General features: G+C 35.1%; 1 protein-coding gene across 1 annotated transcript; it reads left to right on the forward strand.

The window, feature by feature from the left end:
* Nucleotides 1-2,254: 2,254 nt before the first annotated feature.
* LOC110288884 (vomeronasal type-2 receptor 116-like) lies at nucleotides 2,255-26,185 on the forward strand (the record flags this gene model as incomplete). Its single annotated transcript, XM_021155124.1, has 5 exons — nucleotides 2,255-2,404; nucleotides 20,971-21,265; nucleotides 21,785-22,576; nucleotides 23,277-23,492; nucleotides 26,062-26,185. Coding segments are annotated over exons 1-5 (1,525 nt in total), but the record flags the coding sequence as incomplete, so codon positions are not given.
* Nucleotides 26,186-26,966: the final 781 nt, after the last annotated feature.

Genomic DNA, 26,966 nt, shown 5'->3' on the forward strand with positions numbered 1-26,966 from the left:
AAAGTAAGAAAGAAACCGAAAACAACAAAGAAAATATCAAATCCTGCTCATCACCTGGGTCTCATGATGAAATCATCTAGACTGCAATGGGCTTGCATATCCCTATATCTACATTTCTGTCTCATGCAACACGCATTGTCTCTCTCTGGACCAGCTCTACTCCATGCCTGAAGTGTTCTTCAGTGGACATCCCATGGTCCTGGCATATCAAATATTCTGGGATCTCCATTGCAATGACTTTACCTCATAACTTCACGTAATGGCCTGTTGTATCCCCTTTCTGACATTGCCTAGACTAGGCAACTTTCAAGAACCTTGGTAAAGGCCTCCATGGACTCCTTACTTTTCTTACATGGTTCAAGCCTTCAAAACCATTACCACATGAATGATGCTATCAAGTTCTGCTATAAGCTTGAGATGTAGCCTGGCCACCTTGATGCAAAGATGTAGGTGACTGTTTATTTTGACTCTGGGAAAAGACTACCTTTCCAGTGGTAAATGAGTAAGGAATCCTTAGTGGCCTCCTTATGAGAGTACTAAGAAATTCGCATTGGAAGTCAGTCACCTTACAGATGATCAAATCCTTTAGTGCATTCAGAACTACCACTGTAGCCATGCTCAGAACTGATGCTCTTAATAACGAGAATAAGCCTAACATTGTTGTATATGTTTCGCAACTTAAGCTTAGGATGACTAACAAGAAACAAGCAATGTTTTTGTTTGTTTGTTTTGTTTTGTTTTGTTTTGTTTTGTTTTAGAAATACTTTGGACATATAGTTTATTCTCACACACTTCAGAGACCTTGAAAATGTGGCATTTAAGATATTTTAGTTTAAAAATGTTTTTTGTGATAGAGAAACACATCAAATAAGGCAACACTCTGAATCTCCTCAAAAGAAGATGATGGGCAAAAACTAAATCTTCATCTAGAGTATGCTACAATGTGTGAAAACTGGTTACTAGGCTATAAAGTGCCCTTTACCCTGACTGATGACAGAACAGAGTACATACTCTTGACAAGCAGGATTCTGGATAGGCAATGACACCACATTTCCTAGACAAGGTGGAAGATTCCCTGAAATTGCTCTTTCAGAGTCAGGTCTCTTAGAACTTCTGGGCATGGCTGCCAAAATGAATGTATACAATGATGCAGATAAATATTTGGAGAACTGTCACAGGAGCCAGTAACTTTTTATTTAAAACAGAGGCTACTTGGTCTGCACATCTTACTTATTCGGGAAAAAATATTCTATCTCAGGTATTTTATGGGTTCCAAAAGTTGATTAATGGTGGGCAATCCTAAGTCCAAAGGTGAACATTAATCAGCAAAGTTCTGATAATATTACCTTAGTCACAAACTGAAAAACTAACATTTCCTTAGGTTGCCTTCTAAGTACAAACTTTAAACGCAGTTTTCATTGTGCTCATTTGACAAAAAACATTTACATAACTCTGGACCAAATATGATAGAAGTAATTTGTTGAAAATTGTTAAGTACAAATGAACTGACCATTGTAATACTAATTCTTACTGTGATATTTCTCATAAGCTCTCATATTGTATAAAGTTTACAGATATTAAAAATAAAGTTCATTATTGGACTAAAAATAGAAGATGTTGAGATCACCTACATCAATCCATATTGTAAAAAGTGGCTTGGAAGATTTTTCCCATAAATCACACTTGCCAGCTTCCACTAAAAGCTCTACAATATATTAATTTTGAGTGGTTATACCTGAAATGCTTTCTTTTTAGCCTTTTCCTTTTCACTTAGTTGATCAGCTTCAATGTAAACAGTGGGAATCAGCCTAAATTGTTTTTACATATTAAAAGTTTCTTGTGTCATATGCTTAGGCAATTCATCCCAAAAGAAGATCAATCCAGAGTTCTTGCTGTTTGTAGACTTTGATGAAGTCATAGTGCCTTTGGCTAGTGAAGAATATGAACAATTATCTTTCTCAACTTGTTTTCACATGAATAGCAGGCATCAGCAGCAGAGTCTAAAGGAAAGAATAGTTTCAAAATTCCCAATGACATTTTTAATCCCTTAGAGTGACTTGTGTGACAGACTGAGTTATGAACAAATTCAAAACATACATGGTCACAAAAACGTGATCCCAGCATATATGTACTGGACATTTTGTGATCTACATCAAGCTGACCCATGTATTACTAGGATGTTCTCCTGGATTTTTTGGGGGTGGCTTTTGCAGAATCACAAAGTTTGCTCTGACTTAATTCCTGTCAGGAGAAATATTAGTAAATGTTACTACAAAATTCCTGAACAATTTCACCATGAAGGAGATATGATGATTGGTGCATTTTTCCCTCTTCATACTTTTTACACCGAAAAGAAAAGGCCACATTCAGCTAAACCATATCAATACTTGGACAATTATGTACAGTAAGTAAATTTTCTTTTGAGTTCAGAATTCTTATGATTTAGAGGGTGTAGTCATTAAAGTTTATTTATTGTTTTTATTTACTTTGACAAATTTTTTATTAGAGCTTCTAAGATTTTTTCATCATTTTATTTCCCTTTTAGATTATTTTCCTCACTCAAGTGGAAACTCTGACTACTTTCACTTTAATTTCCTTGTTGGATTGTTAACCATAAACTTTTATTTGACATTCTTGTTATGCCACAATGTCTGAATAGTTTTCAGTGATAAGATTTCAAGGAAGAATGATTTAGTCTAAGCCTGACCTTGTTGTTTTTAACATTTTGGAAGTCCTGTTTGTGCCTGCGATATTAGATGATGTCACTTTTCTGTGCTCCTTAGATGTTCCATCTAGCTCTTGTTTGTTTGATATTTTAATTTTTATTCTCAGACAGCTTGCCTGTATTTACCTGTTTACTCCATTGGTTTTGAGTATTTATTCATATTCTTATATATGTGTCTACCAAGACATAGTGACTATGAGAGTTTTACCTTGGTGCTATTTAGTACTTTGAGATAAATAATCCAGGTTAATGGATAATGTCAGACAGAAATTTCTGACTTAAACAGAAATATTCATATATGTTTCTTAATAAAGTAAATAAGATGTTTTATCCAAACCAGACCTTCCTTTCCCAGAATACCTTCTTATATCGGTATGCATATAGGTAGTATGTTATAGAAATAGAACTATAACACTAATAATTCCCTGTGAGTACATGAAGAAATGTGTTAGAAATAAACAAGTGGAAAAGGACCAGAAGAAATTCATGAAAGATTTTAGAACCTTTAAAAATGATTTTGTCACAGTAATAATTAAAAACAAACAAAGAAGTTGTTAAGGTGAATTATGCTAAGTGAGACAATATTTTGTGCTTGGCAAAATCTTTTGAGGTAGTACAACATTAAATCAAAGACAGTGAGGGTGAAAAAGGTTTAGATATAAATTAAAACTTAATGGTTTATTTCTTTGACAAATTGATTGAGAATTTTTAAAATATATCATGCATGGGTATATAAAATTTGTTATGTTGATAAATGTTTTCATGCTCCTCCATTTTTTTGTTTGTTTGTTTTAGGGAACCATGTGTTGACACAAACTAAATTATAATATTTTCTCATAGGCACAGTAGATGGGATAACTTTGGTTGTTAGGTGGGGCCTGTTCTACTTCATTTTAATTCATGCTCCTTATAAAATCACTTTTATGGTGCCTTTTTCTCTTCAGGTACTAATGTGTATGGGTATGTGTTTCTCTTTATTTTGTTTGCAGGAAACTATTCACTGCAAAGATCCTACTTCCACATATGTGAGCAATTAATGTCTGGTTTAGTCATTATAAATACAGGGATTGATTTCTGTGAAAAAAAAAAAAACATTGAACTTGAATAATATCATGGAAACATAAGCTAAATTAATGGCAAAATGCAGTGTCTTTTATTATCACGTATTAAAAGCATTTGTTGTATAGTGTTCCTTATGAGTATGGAAAAATTTTTAACAGAAAAGTGGCTTGTTTTATAGTCATATTCATGGCACAGTCTTTTCAAAGTTATCATATTCAATATTTGCATGTGTATAAATACTTTTGACATAGAATACAGGTGAAGGTAACTGTTCAAAAAAATGTTCTCATCCTACAATGTGTGTGTTAAGATCAAGATCAGGGATCTGGGTCCAGCACTAGGATTCTGCAATGCCTAAGTCATATTATCAGCCAATATGTTCAATCCTTTGCTTGGCATATCTTGAATATTTTCAATTCCAACTGAGAATTTTCTCCAGAAATTATTGAGAGTGAATTATTTTCCTTCACATCAAGTAAAATTTGTGTTTGAACATGTGTATCAAAATTAATTTCATCAAATATATATATTCCTTTTTACTGTTTATGACTTGATAAAATTGATGTATCACAAAAAATCAATTTTAGGCAATGTTGTTTTGAATAAACTTTATTATTTTACTGGAGTTATGCAACATTATGAAAAGTTCTACATATTAAAAGACAAGCCAATTTTCTAGACTATTTCTCATGTGGATAATGGCTATTCTGGATTCTTTCTACCTTGTTTTCCCTCATGTATATTAGTAGTGAATATGTCTCCATTCCTAACTATACTGTGATTATGGGTTGGCTTTATAACTGATCTCACTCTTTCTTTGAATTTCAGCAATGCAATTTTTCAGTACAAAACTGACTGGATTTTGAATACAAACACAATTCCTTGGTTGCCTTAATTTTTTATTATTAGATATTTTCTTTATTTATATTTCACATCCCCTTTCCTGGTTTCCCCACCAAAAATCCCCTGTCCCCCACTCCCCCTGTTCACCAACCTGCTCACTCCCACTTCCTGGCTCTGACATTACCCTACACTGAGGCATAGAGGCACAGGACCAAGGGCCTCTCATCCCCTTGATGACCAACTAGGCCATCCTCTGCTTCATATGCACCTGGAGTCATGAGTCCCTCCATGTCTATTCTTTGGTTGGTGGTTTAGACCCTGAGAGCTCTGGGGGTACTGGTTAGTTCATATTATTGTTCCTCCTATGGGGCTGAAAGTCCCTTCACCTCTTTGGGTACTTTCTCTAGCTCCTTCATTGGGGACCCTGTGTTCAGTCCAACAGATGACTGTGAGCATCCACTTCTTATTTAAATTAACTACAAAAGTTTTTCCATTGGTGCCTCCCCTGTTGTAACCATTGGCCTTCATTCATCCCATTGGCACTTTTCACTGGCTCAATGTCTTTTCAATAATCTTTCTTTTTCTCTGTGTTTATTCAAAGGAAGACATAATCTGTAGAGGTATTTGATCAAATGTAAAATACTAACAATAGCTGCCCATTGCATATACTGTAGGCTATGTGGCATACATTTGTTTCACAAGTTCTCACTGTGTTAACAACTGATGGCCATTTTTGTCAACCCTGTAAGGACTATTTTACAGTTCATCTTCTAGAGGTGGATGTGTGCATCCAACTAAAACATAAAACATTCACATTCTGTAACTAATAAGACAGGTATCAACTGCTTTTATGTAAAATTTTCCTGAGGAAAATTTTATCCTTTCCTATGGAAAAATATTATACCTGGTTAAACTATTTCATAACATTCCTTAGTTTCCTGCAATTGTGTGTGTGTGTGTGTGTGTGTGTGTGTGTGTGTGTGTGTGTGTGTGCTGTTCAAGTGTAAGTCCTCCTGGGCAATTAATCAAAGTTGAGTTCTTGAAATTAAAATGAGAAAGAAAGTGCATAAGAATTTGTTTAGAGAGAATGTAAGGGGGAAATGATACAATCATTGTATAGTCTCAAGAAAAAAGTGATAAAAATTGTTTTCATTTTCAAAATATATTTATTATAATTAATGTTCTTTAAAATATAGGTGTGCAAAAGAGAGTGATCAAGTCTGTTTTATTGAAGTTGCCTCTGATCATTGTTTTGTGACTGTAGATTTTGAGTTCCATTTTTCTTTTAGTAGTGATTATTATTTAATTACTCACATGTGTGGAATTCTAAAAATATGTATCTTTAAATTTTATATGTATCTGTTTGAATATATAATATTTATACATGAAAAAATGTCATTGACCTTACTTCTCAAATTAAAATTAGTATTTATCAATTCTTTTTCTTTGGACAATATTACTTCATTTCTATTTTAATCTTTCTGCTTTCATTTAAAATTAATATATGAAAATTTTTTGTCATTTCTATTTGTGATATCAAAGATCTTTATTAACCATTCATGCAAAAAATGATATTAATATTAGAACACATGTATGTATTCCCAAAAGAACATTATATTTATTTTTATAGATACACTCAAGTATGTACATCAAGCAATTTTCCCATACAGAGGCTACTAGGTTATTGATCTTGCTTTTTATGTTTCAACACTTCTATTGCTTGCAATCATGTTGGTACTATTATGACAACCTTATTTCTTTTTTTTTTAATCTGTGTTTGTGTCTGTGTTTATGTGTGAATATATGAGCCTTTCATGTTTGTACACATTGAGTCCTGTACTTGTACTGGATCCTCAAGATTTGGATGTTTGTAAGGTGCCTAATATTATTTTCAGGAATCAAACTTGGATTCTCTAGAAAAATCAGACCCTTAATTGCTGAGCAAGTCCTCCTACACACCATAAAATATTTCCTTTAAAATCTTAATAATGATAATATATTTACACTTATTAGCAATTTAGTGAACTGATCATATTCTCAAATGCCTACAACTAATCCAGAATCCACCCTTTCTGCCCATATATTTCATCCCAAATTTTTGTTTTCTCATGAGCCATCAGAGAACAAGCTAATAACTAGCAGGTCATCTTCCGGAAATGACTTTACTTAAGATTATATCTATAACTAAGCTCCAAAAGGCAAGGCTCAGGAATAAATTATTTTAGGAGAGATTCCTGCTGTAAGTAAGCTTTTCATATATATATATATATATATATATATATATATATAATCATAAGGTATTGGCCCACAGCTTTGAGCAGATCTTTATAGATCCAGAGATCCAGGAAAATGTACTGTCTTATAGGGGTGCTATAGAGAAAAATAAATGACTTTTTAACTCTTTTTTTTTAATTAGATACTTTCATCATTTACACTTTCAATGTTATCCCCTTTCCTAGTTTCCTCTCCGAAAATCTCCTATCTTCCCCCTGCTTCCCCTGCTCCCCAACCCACCCACTCCTGCTTTCTGGCCCAGGAATTCCCAGGTTAGTTCATATTGTTGTTTCTCCTAGGGGGGCTGCAAACCCCTTCAGCTCCTTGGGGACTTTCTCTAGCTCCTTCATTGGGGACCTGTGCTTCATAAAGTGGATGACTGTGATCATCCACTTCTGTATTAGTAAGGCACTGGTAGAGCCTCTCAGGAGACAACTATATCAGTTCCCTGTCAGCAAGTTCTTGTTTGTATCTGCAATAGTATGTGGGTTTGCAGGTTGTTAATGGGATGGATACCCAGTTGGGGTAGTCTCTGGATGGTCATGCCTTCAGTCTCTACTCTAAATTTGTTTCTGTAAATACTTCCATAGGTATTTTGTTCCCCCTTCTGAGAAGGATTGAAGTGTCCACACTTTGGTCTTCTTTCTTCTTGGGTTTCATGTGTTTTGCAAATTGTATCATGGGTACTGAGCTTCTGGGCTAATATCCACTTATTAGTAAGTGCATATCACATGTATTCTTTTATGATTGGGTTACCACCCTTAAAATGATATCCTCCAGATCCATCCATTTGTCTAAGAATTTCAGGAATTCATTGTTTTTAATTGCTGAGTAGAATTAAACTGAGTAAATGTACACTTTCTGTATCCATTCCTCTGTTGAGGGATATCTGAATTCTTTCCAGCTTCTTGCTACTATAAACAAGGCTGCTATGAACATAGTAGAACATGCATCCTTAATACAAGTTGGAACATCTTCTGAGTATAGGCCCATGAGTGGTATTGCTGGATCTTTCAGTAGAACTATATCTAATTTTCTGAGGAACCACCAAAATGACTTCCAGAGTGGTTGTACCAGCTTGCAATCCCATCAGCAATGGAGGAGTGTTCCTATTTCTAAACAAACTCGCTAGCATCTGATGTTACCTGAGTTTATGATCTTAGCTATTCTGACTGGTGTGAGGTAGAATCACAGTGTTGTTTTGATTTGCATTTCCTTAATGATTAAGAATGTTAAACATTTTTTTAGGTGCTTCTCAGTATTCCTCAGTTAAGATTTCTTTGTTTAGCACTATACCCCATTTTTAATAGGGTTATTGGTTCTCTGGAGTCCAACTTGTTGATTTCTTTTTATATACATTGGATATTAACCACCTATCAGGTTCAGGATTGGTAAAGATCATTTCCCAATCTTTTGGTTACCTTTTTGTCTTATTGACATTTTCCTTTGCTTTACAGAAGCTTTGCAAATTTATGAGGTCCCATTTGTCAATTCTTGATCTTACACAACAAGCCATGGCTCTTCTGTTCAGGAATTTTTGCCTGTGCCCATATCTTCAAGGCTTTTCCCCACTTTCTCCTCTATAAGTTTCAGTGTCTCTGGTTTTATGTGGAATTCCTTGTTCCACTTAGACTTGAGCATGTACAATAAGACAAGAATGAATCAATTCTTTTTTTTTTTTAACACGCTAACAACCAGTTGAGCCAGCACCAATTGTTGAAAATGCTGTCTTCTTTCCACTGAATGGTTTTAGCTCCTTTGTCAAAGATCAAGTCACCAGAGGTGTATGGATTCATTTCTGGTTCTTCGATTCTATTCCATTGACTTACCTGTCTGTCACTGTTCCATTATCATGCACTTTTTATCAAAATTTCTCTGTATTACATCTTGAGGTCAGGCATTGTGATTCCACCAAAGGTTCTTTTATTAATGAGAATAGTTTTTGCTATCCTAGGTTTTTGTTATTCTAAATGAATTTGCAAATTGTCCCTTCTAACTTTGTTAGGATTGAGTTGGAATTTTGATGGGGATTGCATTGAATCTGTGCATTGCTTTCTGCAAGATAGACTTTTTTACAATAATAATCCTACCAATCCATGAGCAGGGGAGATCTTTCCATCTTCTGAGATCTTTGATTTCTTTCTTCAGAGACTTGAAGTTCTTATGATACAGACATTTCACTTCCTTAGGTAGAGTCACACCAAGGTATTTTATAGTACTTTTGACTATTATAAAGGATGTTGCTTCCCTAATTTCTTTCTCAGCCTATTTATCCTTTGTATAGAGAAAGGCCAATGATTTGTTTGAGTTAATTTTATATCCAGCTACTTCACTGAAGTTTATTATCAGGTTTAGGAGTTCTCTTTTGGAGTTTTGGGGGGCACTTATATATACTATCAGGTCATCTGCAAATAGTGATATTTTGACTTCTTCTTTTGCAGTTTGTATTCCTTTGATCTCCTTTTGTTGTCTAATTGCTCTGGCTAGGAATTCAAGTACTATATTGATTAGGTAGGGAGTGAGTGGGCAGCCTTGTCTAGTCCCTGACTTTAGAGGAATTGCTTAACGTTTCTCTCCATTGAGGTTGATATTGGCTACTGGTTTGCTGTATATTGCCTTTACTATGTTTAGCTATGGGCTTTGAATTCCTAATCTTTCCAAGACTTTTATCATTAACAGGTTTTGGATTTTGTCAAATGATTTCTCAGCATCTAATGAGATGATAATTTTGTTTTTGAGTTTGTTTATAATGGATTATGTTGATGAATATCTGTATATTGAACCATTCCCTCATACCTGGGATGAAGCCTACTTGGTCATGATGGATGATCGTTTTGATGTGTCCTTGGATTCGGTTTGTGAGGACTTTATTGAGTATTTTTGCATCAATACTCATAAAGAAAATTGGTGTGAAGTTCTATTTCTTTGTTGGGTCGTTGTGTTGCTTAGGTATCAGAGTAATTGTGGCTTAATAGAATGAATTGTGTAGAGTACCTTCTGTTTTTACTTTTTGGAATAGTTTGAGGAGAATTTGAATTAGGTCCTCTTTAATGGTATGAAAAAACTCTGCACTAAACCCATCTGGTCCTGGGCTTTTTTTGGTTGGGAGACTATGAATGACTGATTCTAATTCTTTAGGGGAAATGGGGTTGTTTAGATTGTTAATCTGATCCTGATGTAACTTTGGTACCTGGTATCAGTCTAGAAAATTGTCCATTTTATCCACGTTTTCCAATTGTTGAATATAGGTTTTTGAAGTAGGATCTGATGACTTTTTGGATTTCCTCTGTTTCTGTTGTTATCTCTCCCTTTTCATTTATGATTTTGTTAATTAGGATGCTGTCCCTGTGCCCTCTAGTTCATCTGGCTAAGGGTTTATCTATCATGTTGTTTTTCTCAAAGAACCAGATCTTGGTTTGTTTGATTCTTTGTATAGTTCTTTTTGCTTCTATTTAGCTAATTTCAGCCCTGAGTTTGATTGTTTACTGCCATCTACCCTTCTTGAGCTAATTTGTTTGCTTTTCTTCTATGTGTGCTGCCAAGCTGCTCAGGTATGCTCTCTCCAGATTCTTTTTGGAGGCACTCATATCTATGAGTTTCCTCTTAGGACTGCTTTCATTGTGTCCCATAAGTTTGGATATGTTGTGGATTCATGTTCATTAAACTCTAAATAGTCTTTAATTTCCTTCTTTCTTTCTTCCTTGACTGAGTTTTCATTGAGTAGATTGTTGTTCAGCTTCCATGTTTATGTGGGTTTTCTATTACTTATGTTGTTATTGAAAATCAGCCTTAGTCACTGGTGATCTGAGAGGATGCATGGGATTATTTCAATATTTTTATATCTGTTGTGGCCTGTTTTGTGAGCTATTATTTGGTCAATTTTGGAGATGTTGCCATGAGGTGCTGAGAAAAAGGTACATTCTTTTGTTTTAAGATAAAATGTTCTATAGATATCAGTCAAATCCTTTTGTTCTATAACTTCAGTTAGTTTCAGTATATCTCTGTTTATTTTCTGTTTCCAGGATCTGTCCGTTGATGAGAGTGGAGTGTTTAGGTTTCCCACTATTATTGTGTGTGGTACAAGGTGTGCTTTGAGCTTTAGTAAAGTTTCTTTAATGAATATGGATGCCCTTGCACTTGGAGCATAGATGTTTAGAATTGAGAGTTCATCTTGGTAAATTTTATCTTTGATGAGTAGGAAGTGTCCCTCCTTATCTTTTTTGATAACTTTTGGTTGAAAGTCGATTTTATTCGATATTAGAATGGCTACTCCAGCTAGATTCTTGGGACCATTTGCTTGGAAAACTGTTTTCCTGCCTTTTACTCTGAAGTAGTGTCTATCTTTGTGACTCACCTAAGTCACCTAAGTCCTGTATGCAGCAAAATGTTGGGTCTTGTTTATATAACCAGTATGTTAGTCTATGTCTTTATATTGTGGAATTGAGTCCATTGATATTAAGAGATATTAAGGAAAAGTAATTTATTAAGAGATACTAAGGAAAAGTTGTTGTTGCTTCCTGTTATTTTTGTTGTTAGAGTTGGAATTTTGTTCATGTGGCTATCTTCTTTTGGGCTTGTTGAAAGATTATTTTCTTGATTTCTCTTGGGCATAGTTTCCCTCCTTGTGTTAGAGCTTTCCTTTTGTTATCCTTTAAAGGGCTGGATTTATGGAAAGATGTTGTATAGATTTGGTTTTCTCATGGAATACCTTGGTTTCTCTGTCTATGGTAATTGAGAGTTTTGCTGGGAAGTATGCTGGGCTGACATTTGTGCTACCTTAGGGTCTGTATGACATCTGCTCAAGATCTAAGGGCTTTCATAGTCTCTGGGGGAGAAGTCAGGTGTAATTCTGATAGGTCAGGCTGTATATATTATTTGACCTTTTTCCCTTACTGCTTTTAGTATTCTTTCTTTGTTTTATGCATTTGGTGATTTAATTATCATGTGACAGGAAGAATTTTTTTTCTGATCCAAACTATTTGGAGTTCTGTAGGCTTCTTTTATGTTGATGGGCATCTCTTTCTTTAGGTTGGGGAAGTTTTCTTCTATAATTTTGTTCAAGATATTTACTGGCCCTTTAAGTTGGAAATCTTCCTTCTTGTCTAGACTTATTATCCTTAGATTTGTTTTTGGGTTTTTGTTTGTTTGTTTGTTTTTATTTTGTCATGGTACAGGTTTTATTTTTTTTATTAGATATCTTCTTTATTCACATTTCAAATGCTATCCCGAAAGTTCCCTGTACCATCTCCCCGCCCTGCTCCCCTTCCCACCCACTTCCACTTCTTGGCCTTGGCATTCCCCTGTACTGGGGCATATAAAATTTGCAAGACCAAGGGGCCTCTCTTCCCAATGATGCCCAACTAGGCCATCTTCTGCTACATATGCAGCTAGAGACATTTCCTCTGGGGGTACTGGTTAGTTCATATTTTTGTTCTACCTATTGGGTTGCAGACCCCTTCATCTCCTTGGTTACTTTAGCTCCTACATTGGGGGCCCTGTGTTCCATTCAATAGATGACTGTGAGCATCCACTTCTGTATTTGCCAGCCACTGGCATAGCCTCACATGAGACAGCAATATCAGGGTCCTTTCCTCGAAATCTTGCTGGCATATGCAATAGTGTCTTCTTATTGTGTGCTGGAATTCCTAGATGTTTTGGATTAGTATCTTTTTGTATTTCACATTTTCTTTGATTGTTGTGTCAATGTTTTCTGTAGTATCTTCTGCATCTGAGATTCTCTTTTCTATCTCTTGCATTCTGTTGATGAACCTTGTATCTATGTTTCCTGACTTCTTCCCTAGGTTTTCTATTTCCAGAGTTTTCACCCTTTGTCATTTCTTTATTGTTTCTACTTCCATTTTTAGTTCCTGGATTGTTTCATTTAATTCTTTTTTTTTGGGGGGGGTGTGTTCTCCTGTATTTCTTTAAGGGAGTTATTTATGTCCTTCTTATAATCCTCCATCATCAACATTATAAGTGACTTTATATCCATATTTTGCTTTTCTGGTGTAATGGTGTATCCAGGACATGTTATATTGGGAGAGTTGGGTTCTGATGATGCCAAGTAATCTTGGTTTCTGTGGCTTCTTTTCTTTTCTCTTCTTTCTTCCTTTCTTTCTTCCTTTCTTTCTTTCTTTCTTTCTTTCTTTCTTTCTTTCTTTCTTTCTTTTTTGATTTTTCAAGACAGGGTTTCTCTGTGTAGCCATGGCTGTCCTGGAAATCCGCCTGCCTCTGCCTCCAGAGTGCTGGGATTAAAGGTGTGCGCCACCATGCCCAGCTGCGGCTTCTGTTCTTATGCTTGTCTCCTGCTATCTGATTACTCGGGAGGCAGAGGCAGGCGGATTTCTGAGTTCGAGGCCCGCCTGGTCTACAAAGTGAGTTCCAGGACAGCCAGGGCTATAAAGAGAAACCCTGTCTCGAAAAACCAAAAAAAAAAAAAAAAGTATTTGATTATCTCAAGTGATCCCTTCCCTCAATATATCTGATTGGACCCTGTACTTCCTGTAAAGCCAGTTGAGTCAGAACTTCTCAGAGTCCAGCTCTCTTTGTGATCCTGTGATTCTGGCATTCTCTGTTGCTGAGATTCTAGGTGTTTTAGAGTTCTTGGCAGTCAAGCTTGGAAAACCCTTAGATCCTAGTGTGATCAAGCTCCTGTGATCCTAGGATCCTGGACATGTTAGAGCATCTGAAAGTGGTACCTCCTCTGATGACTGTGAGGCTGTCAAAATGATTTTGAAACCAAAGTGGACCAGCTCCAACCAGAAGGAATCTAAGACACTGACTGGGTGGTGTTCCTGTGTCTGTCCTATAGCTGTCCCCCGGTGCCCCCCAGTTCTGTTGGAACAGATGTTGTGTTCCACTCACCAGTGGTCCTAACATTCTGGGCATGCTAGGGTGGCTGTGGCATGGAGAGTCCTCTGGAGACTGTGAGACTGTCCAAGTTCGGGCCCAAGGTGCCCCGGCACTGATGCTGACTGGAAGGAAGCAACTTTTTAATTCTTAATGATGAGCCTATAAGAATGCCTTACATTATATTTGTGTTCATTAATTTTTTTAATAGTGAGACTTCAACTATGTCTTTCTCCGTTAGTCAAAACTGCCATGAGAACTCTGAAAGTCTCCCATATATCACCAGTTAATTGCTTTTAGATAGTAATCAGATTTTCTAGTACTCAGAGCACATTCTAAGAGATTGTAAAACAATTAAACAAAGGTCATAAATAGGTAAGTATGATTTATTATAGGTGCTAGGACAGAAGATAAAATATTGACTAAATTTGTCTATGCAAAACTTCACTAGTAACTTAGTTTTGGTTTTTAACTTTCAATGAGCCTGAGGAGCTATAAGAGGTGATGAATATTTAGGCAGATAGTTACTCCTGATTGATATGCATGCAAACATTCTCTGTTATAAACCTCTATGTGAATTTATGATTTGATTTTATGTGTGAAATTGTGATGAACTTTTTACCATGTATTCATGTACCTTGACAGATGTATAAGTGCTGAGGACAAAGAGAAGAATCAGAGAAACTGAGCTGAGGAGAATTTTTTTGGAAAGAAGACTTCTTCCACAAAGAGGAGGAGATGGATTTTTTTTCAATTACCTGAATTAGGATCTTTCTGCTTTTCTGTATTTTCTTAGATAACTTTTATCACAAACTTTTTATAACTTAGAAATAAACTCTATACTTACATTTCAAAATGTCCCTTTTTCTTCCTGAGCCATCCATCCTGCATATTGAATGTTAGAGTATCCCAGTTCCTGCTGAGATAGATCAAAGTCATATTAGTTAATCCCTAGTTGCCAGGCTATAGATGTCAATCTCCCAAACCAGCAGCTTTTTATCCACAGAAAGACCATGAAAGTTCTTAGATCTTTTTTAAAAGTTATCAGCATTTCAGTACAGTTGGAAAGCTAGAATATCCAGAGACCTTCATGCTTTAAAGCCACACTAGACTCCTACTCTATATGCTGTCTCTACCTCTCTAGGGCAGAAGGCTCCCAGCATCTTAATTGGCACTTTTGGAACTTTGAAGAAGGTACATCAACATATATAGGAGTCTCAACTGGACCCTTTAAACTCCTTGACCAAGGAGTACATGGTTATGGAGGGTGAGAAATAGGACTTGATATTGGCTACTGCCATCAGCAGCACAGGCTGATAGTGGGTATAATCAGCACCTGGGTTACATCAGGAGCCATAGGCTCTGGCTTACACCATCAACTTTGGATCAGGAGTCATCAGCTCTATATTGTGTGCATTTTGTGTATCTCTTATGATGGGACACAGTGATTCTAATGACAGAGAGTTCTTTCCAGATGTTATTAAGCATACTCTTAAAGAAAAATGCATTAAGGTTAGCACTAGCCAGCTTACTGACTTTCTTCAGTTTATATAAATGTTCATTCCTTGGTTTCCAGAAAGGAGTACTTTAGATATGGGTGCATGAGAGAAAACAGTATTAGATATTAACCACTTGATTACAGAGATTGGAAGATTAGGCATACCCCTTACACTGTTAACTATTTGGACTGTGCTTAAGAAGGCATTGGCAGATGATAAAAAAGCCACATGTGCTCAGGAGACATTCGATTCAGCTTCTTGTGAGGGGAACCGATTACTACTGTCACAATCAGGCTCTAAGAACAATATTTATTCCTCTACATAAAAGTCTGAAAAAAGTAGCTCAGGAGATAGTAGTCATAAATCAAAAAAAAAAAAAAAAAAAAAAAAAAAAAAAAAGGAAAAATCAATCTCAACATAAAACTGTCTCAGAAAGGAACCTAACAAAATATAATAAACTTAAGTAACCTTTAAATATAAGGAATTCAATAAGACTCCGTGAATAATATAAAAATAAACAAAAGAGGGCCTTGGATCTGCTGCTGGTATCCTCCAAGCTCTGCAACAGGGTAAATTGTTAGGCCTTTTCCCAGTGAGTATGGAGAATAACAAAGAGAATAAGAATCACTTACGAATAATGATCACTGACATTTAAATTGCTTATGATTCCTCATGACTATTTAAAATAGCCATAGCCCTTCTCACTAAAAATAGATTTTTACTGTGAATATATATATATATATATATATACACACACACACACACACACACACACACACACACATATATATATATATAAACTTGGCTCAAAAAGAGTTATCTAAGATGTCTGTAAAACAGAGGAGAATGAAAGAGTTAAAATATTAAATGTTTATGAAAATGGGGGAATAGTTTGAAAAAAACAACTCACTAAAAATGTCAAAGTAGGTTCTAGTAAAAATAGCCGCTGCAAGTCTAAAAGCATAGAGATGCTTGCCAGGTAGAAAGACAAATACCAAAAGGTTTGCTAATATAATTCAGAAAGCAGAAAAATATATTACACCCACTAGTCAATCTCTTCTAATGGCAATTAAAAAATCTGAAAATTTATTTGAAGCTTGTGCTGAGGTTGATACTTCTTATTTTCAATGTGTACCCATTACAACAACTTCACAAGGGCAGAACACTATCCAAAATCTTATTAATCAAGGACAGAAACAAAAGTAATAATGTAGGCTAGGCTAACAATATTGTTCAAGTACAAGTCTGGGCATATCAGCAGACAATGTTCCATTAAGGCAGGAGGTGCCATAAATATCCTTCTGGTCAAAAAGGGTACCACTGGCATAAACAGTGCCATACTACCTTTCACAAAAATGTAACTGCCTTCTCTGGTGCTTCTGTAATCCCTAAAAATACAAGAATCTTTTCAAACCAAGGAAACTGTGTGAGGAACCTACCTCAGACCCCTCAAACTATAGAGGTAATTCAATAGCCTCAGATAACCAATCCACTTGTCAATGGAGAACTACACAACAGCTGCTGCAGTCAACCCTTGTAACACAGGACTTAACCTCCACAAAAAATATTTATGCATAACTCCTTCTTAAGCAGATCACTGTAATTATTTTAAACTTTAAACAATTTTCTTCATACAAGAAAGCTTTGTGCAACAAATGGAGCTAATGACAATTGCTATTGACTTTTGTTTTTGTTTTTGTTTTTTGCTATTGACTTTTAAATACTAAACACCAACCCCCTTTTAAAAAATCTGTATCATTGTTTTATAGCTATTTTACAATTTTAGTCCCAATTTTCAGAATTACGAATCTTGCCCCAATTTAGAAATTACCCTATCTCTATTGGACATGTTCAAGTTCATTCTATTCTTTCTGGTCCTATTCATGAAGGTAAGGTTAAATGTAATTCATTGTCAAAAATGTGTTGCTTTTTTGAGGAATGTAATATAGCAAAATCTAAAAATATCATCAAATCACCTCTGCACTCAGAGAAACTGCTCCTGACAAAGTTAATACAATTTTCAATCAAGTTCACTTTGTGTTGCTTTAGTACCTTTGAGAGTGAGGCCATCCCAGAATATGACGTTTCTAGAAAAAAAATCACATTATTGAAGAAAACTGACTCTACTTCCACGAGTTTTCAGATAGCAATATTTTTGTTGTTTTAGTAGGAAAGGGTCCCATAGACTCCTGTGAGTGAAAACCTGAGTCATACTTAGTGGCCTTGTTAGTGTTAGTGTGTCCCTAAGCAAGGGTGATTTAGAATTCTAAGAAGCTCAATTTTACCCAGGGTCTTCAATTCTGCTGCTTGTGGATAAAAATGTATAACTCTTAGTTCCTTGTCCAAGGCCATGACTGCCTGCACCCTGCAATGCTTACCATCATGATGACATGGACAAGATCTCTGAAATTGTAAGTTTTCCTTCATCAGACTTGTTATAGTCATTGTGAGTTTTCACATCCACCAAACACAAAGAAGACAGAAGATGATATAAGAAAAAATATTATTGCTTTGAAGGGCAATGTTTTTTTATGTTCGGAGGAATATTGATCTTGGGACTTTATTTTTTAGGATATCCATGAAATCCTTTAAGTGCTGCTTAATAAGCCCACCAAGAAAGAATGTGTAAAATAAGTGTTGCTGATTGTAATTTGAGGTTGGCAATCCTGGAAAATTGAACACAGAGAAGATGAATATCAGTGTTTGCTAGAGATTGCACTTTAGAAAATTTAGAAATCTGCTGCATTTGGACCTAATTCAAAAAGTAACCTTGAAGCTAAAGTGTAGAGTTATAGATTTATACCATTTTCAAAGGAAATCTCAATACAGCCTCTTATTCATACTGGCATGTGGTCATTAGTATGAAAACATGTGAAGATATATAAAGAAAAATGAAAATCTGAGAAACAGAAATAAACAATGTACATATTGAGGAGAAAGGGGTACTAATATCTGGCATTGAGCTAATTCCTGTGTTCAAACGAGTACAGATATTAAAGGAAAGCTAGATGCTAACTGGAATAAAGAGAGTTAAGATCTCTGGGCAAAATTCTACCCAGCTATCCTTCCAATTTGTGAAAACAAGTTTAAACCTACCAGCCTTATCTACAGATTTAGTTTCAGAATACACAAATTTAGAAAGTAAAGGGAAGCAAAATGAATAGAACACTGGTAAAATTTAATTTTACATGTTTCAGACATATCATGGAACATATCTTGGCAGATTCAGCCATATAGTTCTGGCATTAAGAGTCAAGTATTGAAGAAAGGGCTTATATCATCTTTCTCTGTGACTAAGGACATCTGTTACAGCCAATATTATATCAGGGATGTCTGTGCAAGGAGACCTAGAGGAGCCATGATATCAAACTACAAAGGAGAAGCCTGGATTTCCTCAGGATGTTAAAGAAGCCAGACCTGTGGTATAACTTCCCAGGAGCACTGCTAACTAGGAATGAATAAAGCCCAAGAGAAAGAAGTGTTTTGATGTCAATAGAGATGAAAGGAATTGGAGATGACATTTTGAAATCTGTCTTGGAATTGCAGAGTATGGAGTTTGCTCAGCTTGTTTTTGATTTTGCTTTGGTTCAGTATTTTCTGACTATGTTCCTTTATCTCAAATTTGAAATGGTACTGTAGATTCTGTACCATTATATGTTGGAAGTATGTGATATGCATTTTTTGTATCTTTTAGCAGATTACCTTGCATGGTGGTATGAATTTCAGAAAAAAAAACATTGAAATTTAGACTTCAAACAAACTTGAGGCTATTTTAGAGTATAGGAAAATAAATTGGACCAAATGCACTTTGTAATATTTTATGGATACAATCATATCAAGGTCAAGAAACAGAATGTAGTGGTTGGTACAGAAATGGCCCCATAGACTACTCTGTTCAGATGTTTTGACCATACTGTGTGTCACAATTAGTATATGTGTCCTTGTTGGAGTAGGCATGGACTAATTAGAGAAAGTGTGTCATTCTGCTGGTGGTGCTACAAGTCTAAGAAGAACAACTCTAGCCAGTGTGTTTCAGTTTTTACCTTTGCTGCCTATGGATTAAGTTGTAAAATCCTGAGGTAAATTTTGAAGACCATTTCTATAGGTATACTTTCATGGTTCTCATCATGACAAAAATAGACTAAAACTCTGATATTGTAAGTTAGCCCCAGTTAAATGATTTCCTTTATGAGATTAGCCATGCTCATTGTGTCTCCTCACAACAATAAAACCCTAAGAAGAATTCCCTCTTAGATAGGGTTTGGACTTCAGGCTGAACATCATTTTCCTTCCTGTTTTGATTCACATGAACATTCCCAGTTCATTGCATGGTATTATTTAATGTGAGATTATAAATATAACTTCCTTCTTGTCTTGAAAATTCATTGTATTCCTGAGGTTTTTGTTAACCACTAGTTCTTAGTTTTTTTCCACTGCTTTTGACCTAAATTGTTAAGCAGTGGTGGAGAAGAAAAATATATACAATGAAACTGTAATGAAGTCTTCTTTCATGATCAACTCACTTTGACAAAGCAATTAGGTGCTAGATTTTTGTCAGAACGGATTTGGTACCTTCAGAGTAAAATATATATTTTTCCACAAAAGATATCATTAAGCAGATGAAGAGATGTTTTAGAGAGTAAAACAAGCCAAGTATGAGGATCTGTTTTCATACCTCCCAAAAGATTATGAGTACATGCCTGTAATCCAGTGATCATATATAGGAGAGAGAAATGGGAGAATTTCTATAGGTTTGCTGTGGATAGATCTAGGCATATGTGATAAGAAAATAAAGAAATCCTGCAGGTAGATATGCTGGTGCAAGACTTTATTCTCAGTAGTCTAGAAAAGAGACAGATGGGTATTTCTGACTTCAAGATCTGCCTTTTATACAGAACAATTCACAGTCAAGTCATAAACACTCTGTTATTGAGTAAACCAAGGAAGCAACTAAGCACCAAATGAATGAAATGCATGAATGCATAAATACATAAAATATAAATAAAATATTATATAAATAATCTGTATATCTAGAAATCACCCTGGGGTTTTCTTGACTTCAAATCATTCTTTCTGAACTTCATAGAACTGTACATACTAAATCATGCATGCACACAGTCACATATAAAATCACCATAAATAGACAATGATAAAAATTCAAAGGGAATGGTGCTGCCTTCATTTAATCTCATCTATTCATATACAGAGGCAGGTGTTTCTATCGTTGTTCTATGACACTAGCAATTCCATGCTGCCATACTCAAAAAATTACACCAGAGAAATAGCCACAATGGCCACATGCAAAGAAACTTCACAATATCATTTAATTAAGATACTGTATTTAGAATGACATTGGGCTAATAGTAAAATAGTGGGTTTTCATATGTGGAGATCTCAGAAAGCCAAAGATCTACATTCTAACAGATATGCTATTTCTGTTAAAATGATTCCTGACTTGTAAACAGAATGTGTAAAGAATCCACCTATGAAATATAGATAACATATGCTTGAGGATTCATAAATAATTAGTAGTAATGGTAAACGATTTTTCCTAAACCTAACATATTTACCTAATCTAGTTCATGTATTCATGGTGAAGAAATTAAATTACATGTTTTATATAATCAAGGTTGAAATATAAAGTTTATTGCACTAAATATGTAGATATTTTTGGTATATATGATCATCCACTTATGTGTTTCTATGTGATTTACACAGGTATAATTTTAAGAACTACCAGTATATTCTGGCTATGCTATTTGCCATTGAGGAGATCAATGGGAACCCCTATATTTTACCCAACATATCTCTTGGATTTGATTTCTACAATACCAAATACACTGAAAAGGACACTCTTGTGTTTACTTGTCTTTGGCTCACAGCCCATGTAGAGAGAAAGGTTTTACCTAATTACAATTGTAAAAAGAGAAACTTCACTGCTGCACTCACAGGAACATCATGGATAACATCTGCCCAAATTGGGACATTGCTTCAACTCTTTAAATTTCCACAGGTGAGAAAATTTGGACTGTGGGAACTGACAGTCCGTTCTCTTTGTTCATATTATAGGAATCTTTAAATTGAAAGTGTGATTGATCAATTATCCAAACATTGAAGTAAGACACAGACACATGGAGATCAATCTAGATATCTCTTGCTTATAAGAGAAAGGTTGGTGTAGTAAATAAAACTGAGCAAGTCCTTGAAACTTACAAGCTTAACAGAAATTTCTGCAAAAGACTGTAAATGTAATATTCCTTTAAAATGTTCTCATGTAGCCGGGCGTGGTGGTGCACGCCTTTAATCCCAGCACTCGGGAGGCAGAGGCAGGTGGATTTCTGAGTTCGAGGCCAGCCTGGTCTACAAAGTGAGTTCCAGGACAGCCAGGGCTATACAGAGAAACCCTGTCTCAAAAAAACCAAAAAAAAAAAAAAAAAGTTCTCATGTTATCATTTATTGATTCAGGAATGATTTAATATTGATTCAGGCCTTTGATATTAATATTCTTCCTCTTCTTTTCAATTTGCTTCAGATTAGTTTTGGACCTTATGATACAATCTTGAGTGACCATGGCCAGTATTCTTCTCTCTACCAGATGGCCTCCAAAGACACATCTCTTACACTTGCCATTGTTTCTTTGATGGTTCATTTTAGGTGGTCATGGGTTGGTCTCATCCTCCCCGATAACCACAAAGGAAATAAAATTCTATCAGATTTTAGGGAGAAGATGGAGAGAAACAGAATCTGCGTAGCTTTTGTAAAAATGATTCCAGCCACATGGACTGCATATTTTATCAGATTCTGGGAAAATATGGAAGATACAAATGTAATAATTATTTATGGTGACATTGATTCTCTAGAAGGTCTAATGAGAAATATTGGGCAAAGGATATTGACATGGATTGTCTGGATCATGAACATTGAACATACTATTACTTATGATAATGATTATTTCATGTTAGACTCATTCCATGGAAGCCTAATTTTTAGGCAAAATTATAGAGAGAATTTTGAATTTACCAAATTTATTCAAACAGTTAATCCTAATAAATACCCAGAAGACATTTATCTTCCTAAGATGTGGAATTTCTTCTTCAAGTGCTCATTTTCTGACACTAGTTGTCATGTTTTGGACAAATGTCAAACCAATGCTTCTTTGGATCTATTACCTAGACACATATTTGATGTTGTCATGAGTGAAGAGAGCACAAATATTTACAATGGTGTATATGCTCTGGCTCACAGCCTCCATCAGATGAGACTTCAGCTACTTCAAATGCAACCATTTGAAAATGGAGAGGGAATGGTGTTCTTTCCATGGCAGGTAATAATTTTTCTACTGTATTTTATTGTCAGCACTCAGACATATGAAATTAGCAACAATACCAATTAAGTATTGTAAAATTTAGTTTATCTTGTCTACGATCAAAGGATTGTTTGTGTTTCGAAGCTTACCTAGAAGTCAAGATAGTTTCAAGTGTATGATGTTGTGATACCAGGAGTAAATATGCTTAGTCAAAATCAAGCTTATGTCATCAATATCTAGCTGTACAATCTTTTCATGTTAACAGTTGCAATTAAAAATTCATTGCTTTATATATTTAGTAATATAGATATTAAAATTGTGACACTTAAGTGAATCAATGATGGTTGGTTTATAGAGAATTGAAGACCTTTAACTAATTTCTAGACATCAGGATACTCACTTTATACACTGGAGTTCTGAATAGATTCTAAAACCCACTGGATCTTGCTAGGTTTCAGAAATGTTGATCTTTTCATAGAACAGTAGTAACTGATTGATTACTTGAACTTGTTTCAAAGATTTCACTTGAAGATCAATAATAATTTAGAAGCAGAATGGTATTCTGAACACTCAGGTTTTCACTTAGACATCAATAATTGAATCTTCATTAATGTTAATGTTCACAAAAGAAATTAAGAACAATAAGACACATTTCAAAACCTCCATTTTATTCTGTATCTTGGGCACAATGTAGTATAATATTATGTTTCTCTTTCAGCTTAACACTTTCCTGAAGGACATTGAAATGAGAGACAAAAGGAATTTAGAATGGAGACAGACAAAAGATTCAGGATATGACATTCTTAACATTTGGAATTTACCAAAGGGTCTTGGACTAAAAGTGAAAATAGGATCCTTTTCTGCAAATGCTCCCCAGGGTCAACAGTTGTCTTTATCTGAACAGATGATTCAATGGCCAGAAATATTTTCAGAGGTGGGTTATGTATTATCTATAAGTTTTGTACTATTACTAACACAATTATATTTTCTGATATAATGATTGAGTCAAGTTCCATTACACTTGGACTACCAGTATAAAATACAATAAAGCAGTACTAGTATACTGGCTTTTGATTTACTTGACTCAGATCAATGGAAGTATATAATGTTCAATAAGTCCCCCATTATTAATTTCTATGAGGATTAGGTTTCCTCCATTTGTTACAAATTATGGATGGGGCACATCGTAAGAGAAAATTTTCATCTCCAAATGACTCATGTGTTAATGTATTGGAGAAAAATCTGTCACTTGGCACTAATATAATTAAAAAATCAAATTTAGTTTTTATTGTATGTTCAAAAACCATGACCAAAAATGACTTTAGTCATTTTCTTATAGTCTTATAAGAAAGAATATATTTTATTTTATGGTTCTAGATTTATCAGATTCTCCCAAGGATAGAAGCATGACAACAGGTGTTCATACTGGAGACAGACAAAGGAAGCAGAAAGAAAATTTTTTATCCATATGAATTAACAGTAAATAAAATTAGAAATCCGGAATTGAAATAATAATTTAATTTTTCAATTCCCAACAATTTTGCCATAATTTTATCAGCAAGTCTGAATCCCCTACAATTTAAATAATTTCTCATACAATGTCACCAAAAAGGACATAAGTACTCAAATGCTTTAGCCTTTATGGAAATTTTTTTCTTTCAAATTACAGTATAATAACACCCTTAACATCCCTTAATTGTCCTTTGGTTCTCAATATATCCTATGGCATCCAGTGTTTAATAATAGCTTGAAAGAATGTACAGAACTATTTGAGGGTATATTTGAAAATGCATGATTTTCACAGGTAAGAGGTGCTGATGATATAATATCCTCTGAATGCAGGAAGCAATGAATACGGTTGCTCTCTTCTATCTTGTCTGCAATTATGACATTTGCAATAAATAATGACATTTAAAATTTACCTGGGCTGGGCTTGGTGGTGCACCCCTTTAATCCCAGCACTCGGGAGGCAGAGGCAGGCAGATTTCTGAGTTGGAGGCCAGCCTGGTCTACAAAGTGAGTTCCAGGACAGCCAGGGCCAGAAACCCTGTCTCAAAAAAACCAAAAACCCAAAAAACCAAAAAACAAAACAAAACAAAAAAACAAAAACAAAAACAAAACAAAACAAAAAAACCAACAAACAAACAAAAAACAAAAAAAAGCAAAAAAAATAATAAAATTTAACTGAACCTTTTCACCTTACCTGAATGTTTTACGGTATATTGCTTCCTACAAATATATGCTTATTTGCTTCCATGATAATTATAAATCCTCTCACGTTGACGTTCATGATTCATAATAATGGTGGATGTTGAGATGTTCAATACAGGTATCAGAAAGTAAAAAGATAATGTTAGACTAAATGGACTCCATGTTTCTAATCACTAATGTTTCACAAACTTGTCCTTAACTCATTGATTCCAATTTTTTTTAACACTATGATAATTCTCAGACTAAAATTTGAACACATTTGCCTTCTCAAGAACATGATCTTTCTTTTTTAAAAAAAAAAATTCTTTTTAAAATTTCTTATTGATTATTTTATTTATTTACATTTCAAATGTTATCCCCCTTCCCTGTTTCCCATCCACAACCCTCTTATCCCATACCCTACCTTGGCTTCTATGCTGCACTCTACCCTGTCCCACTCCTGCCTCATTGTCCTAGCTAGCATTCCCCTATTCTGGGCATCAACCCATCAGAGGACCAATGTCCTCCCCTCCCATTGAGGCCAAATATGGCCATCCTCTGCTACATATGCTGCTGGAGCCATGGATCACTCCATGTGCATTCTTTGGTTAGTGGTTTAGTCCCTGGGAGATCTGGGATTTCTAGTTGCTTAATAATTTTTTTTTTTTTTTACTATGGGGTTGCTAAACCCTTCGGCTCCTTCAGTCCTTCACATAACTACTCCACTGTGGTCCCTGTGCTCAGTCAGATGGTTGGCTGTAAGCATCATCATCTGTATTGGTAAGACACTGACAGATTCTTTCAGGAGACAGCTATATCTGGCTCATGTCAGCAAGCATTTCTTGGCATCCACAATAGTGTCTCTATGTGGTGACTGTATATGGGATAGATCCCCAGGTAAAGGAGTCTCTGGATGTCCTTTAGTCTCTGCTCCATTCTTTGTCCCTTCCTTTTCTTTAGATAGTATCAATTCAGGGTCAATATTTTTGAAATTGGTGATCGGCCCCATACCCCAAGCAGGGGCCATGCCCAACCCATGAATATGGTCTCTACAGCTTCTCTTTCCCATTTGTGCATATTTCAGCTAATGTATTTGTGATGGATCCTGGGAAACTCTTGCTTTTCTGACATCAGGGACTTTCTGGTGGCTACCCCCAGTTCCCCATAACCCATTACAAACAAAAAAATTGTTTAAATAACTCTTGGTGTTATAAACAGTGCTTCACCCTTCAGTTTTAAGAACTTAAAGAACTCTGTTTTTATGATTTTTCATAAAACCCTAAGCATTAAATAACATTATTCATTCTTCACAGATCCCTCAGTCTGTGTGCAGTGAGAGTTGTAGGCCTGGATTCAGAACAGTAACCCAGCAAGGCAAGGCCATCTGCTGCTACAAGTGCACTCCTTGTGCAGACAATGAGATTTCTAATGAGACAGGTAAATGCAGTTTTATGGAAAACTTTCTATTTCTCCACTGGATTCCACAATGTGCTAGCAAATGGAAAAGATTTGCCTAGAATTCTCATATAAACATTTTATTTTGTTTTTAAAGGAATTTAAATGTCATAGTTCATCACCATCCTCTTGAAACACAGCCATTACAAAATCATTCTTGATTTTTATCTTTAATCCCATGACAATATTATTAATGGAAGATAAAATATATTCCCCTGTACTTTTCAATGCTTTTCATTTCACAGTGCCTTTTAACATGTATTAATACAGTATCAAAGATAGCTTTTCGAAATGTATTTCATTGATTTTTAAGAAGCATATAAGACTCAGTTCTATTGCATGTTCATAGGGATTGTTAACAGCTCATTTCTCATTTTTAGTTGTTTGATAATTTCATACAATGTGTTTTCATCACATTCATCAATCTCACTCCTCCCAGATTTATTTCCCTCTTCCCTCACTCCCAATATATTTAATTAAACTATCTAATGCAGTTCATGATACTCATGTCTACTTACATGTGTGCATGTCACTTAGAGGTTGTCAACCAACCAGGTGTTGCACACTGAAACATAAGACAGATTCTCCTTCCAGTAAGTATAAATTGCTAATACCTCATTTACTAGAAAAGGGAGTGTCTTCATCACTACTTTCAATATCTATGCTGAAATTTGTCTGAGTTAAGTTGGACTGCATCTATCACATTTTGTCATGTGTTGTGAATTATGGGAACAATTTCTCAGTGTTCAGAAATCAGTATTAT

The sequence above is a fragment of the Mus caroli genome, unplaced genomic scaffold, assembly GCF_900094665.2.
Source record: "Mus caroli unplaced genomic scaffold, CAROLI_EIJ_v1.1 scaffold_12917_1, whole genome shotgun sequence".
Classification (NCBI taxonomy): domain Eukaryota; kingdom Metazoa; phylum Chordata; class Mammalia; order Rodentia; family Muridae; genus Mus; species Mus caroli.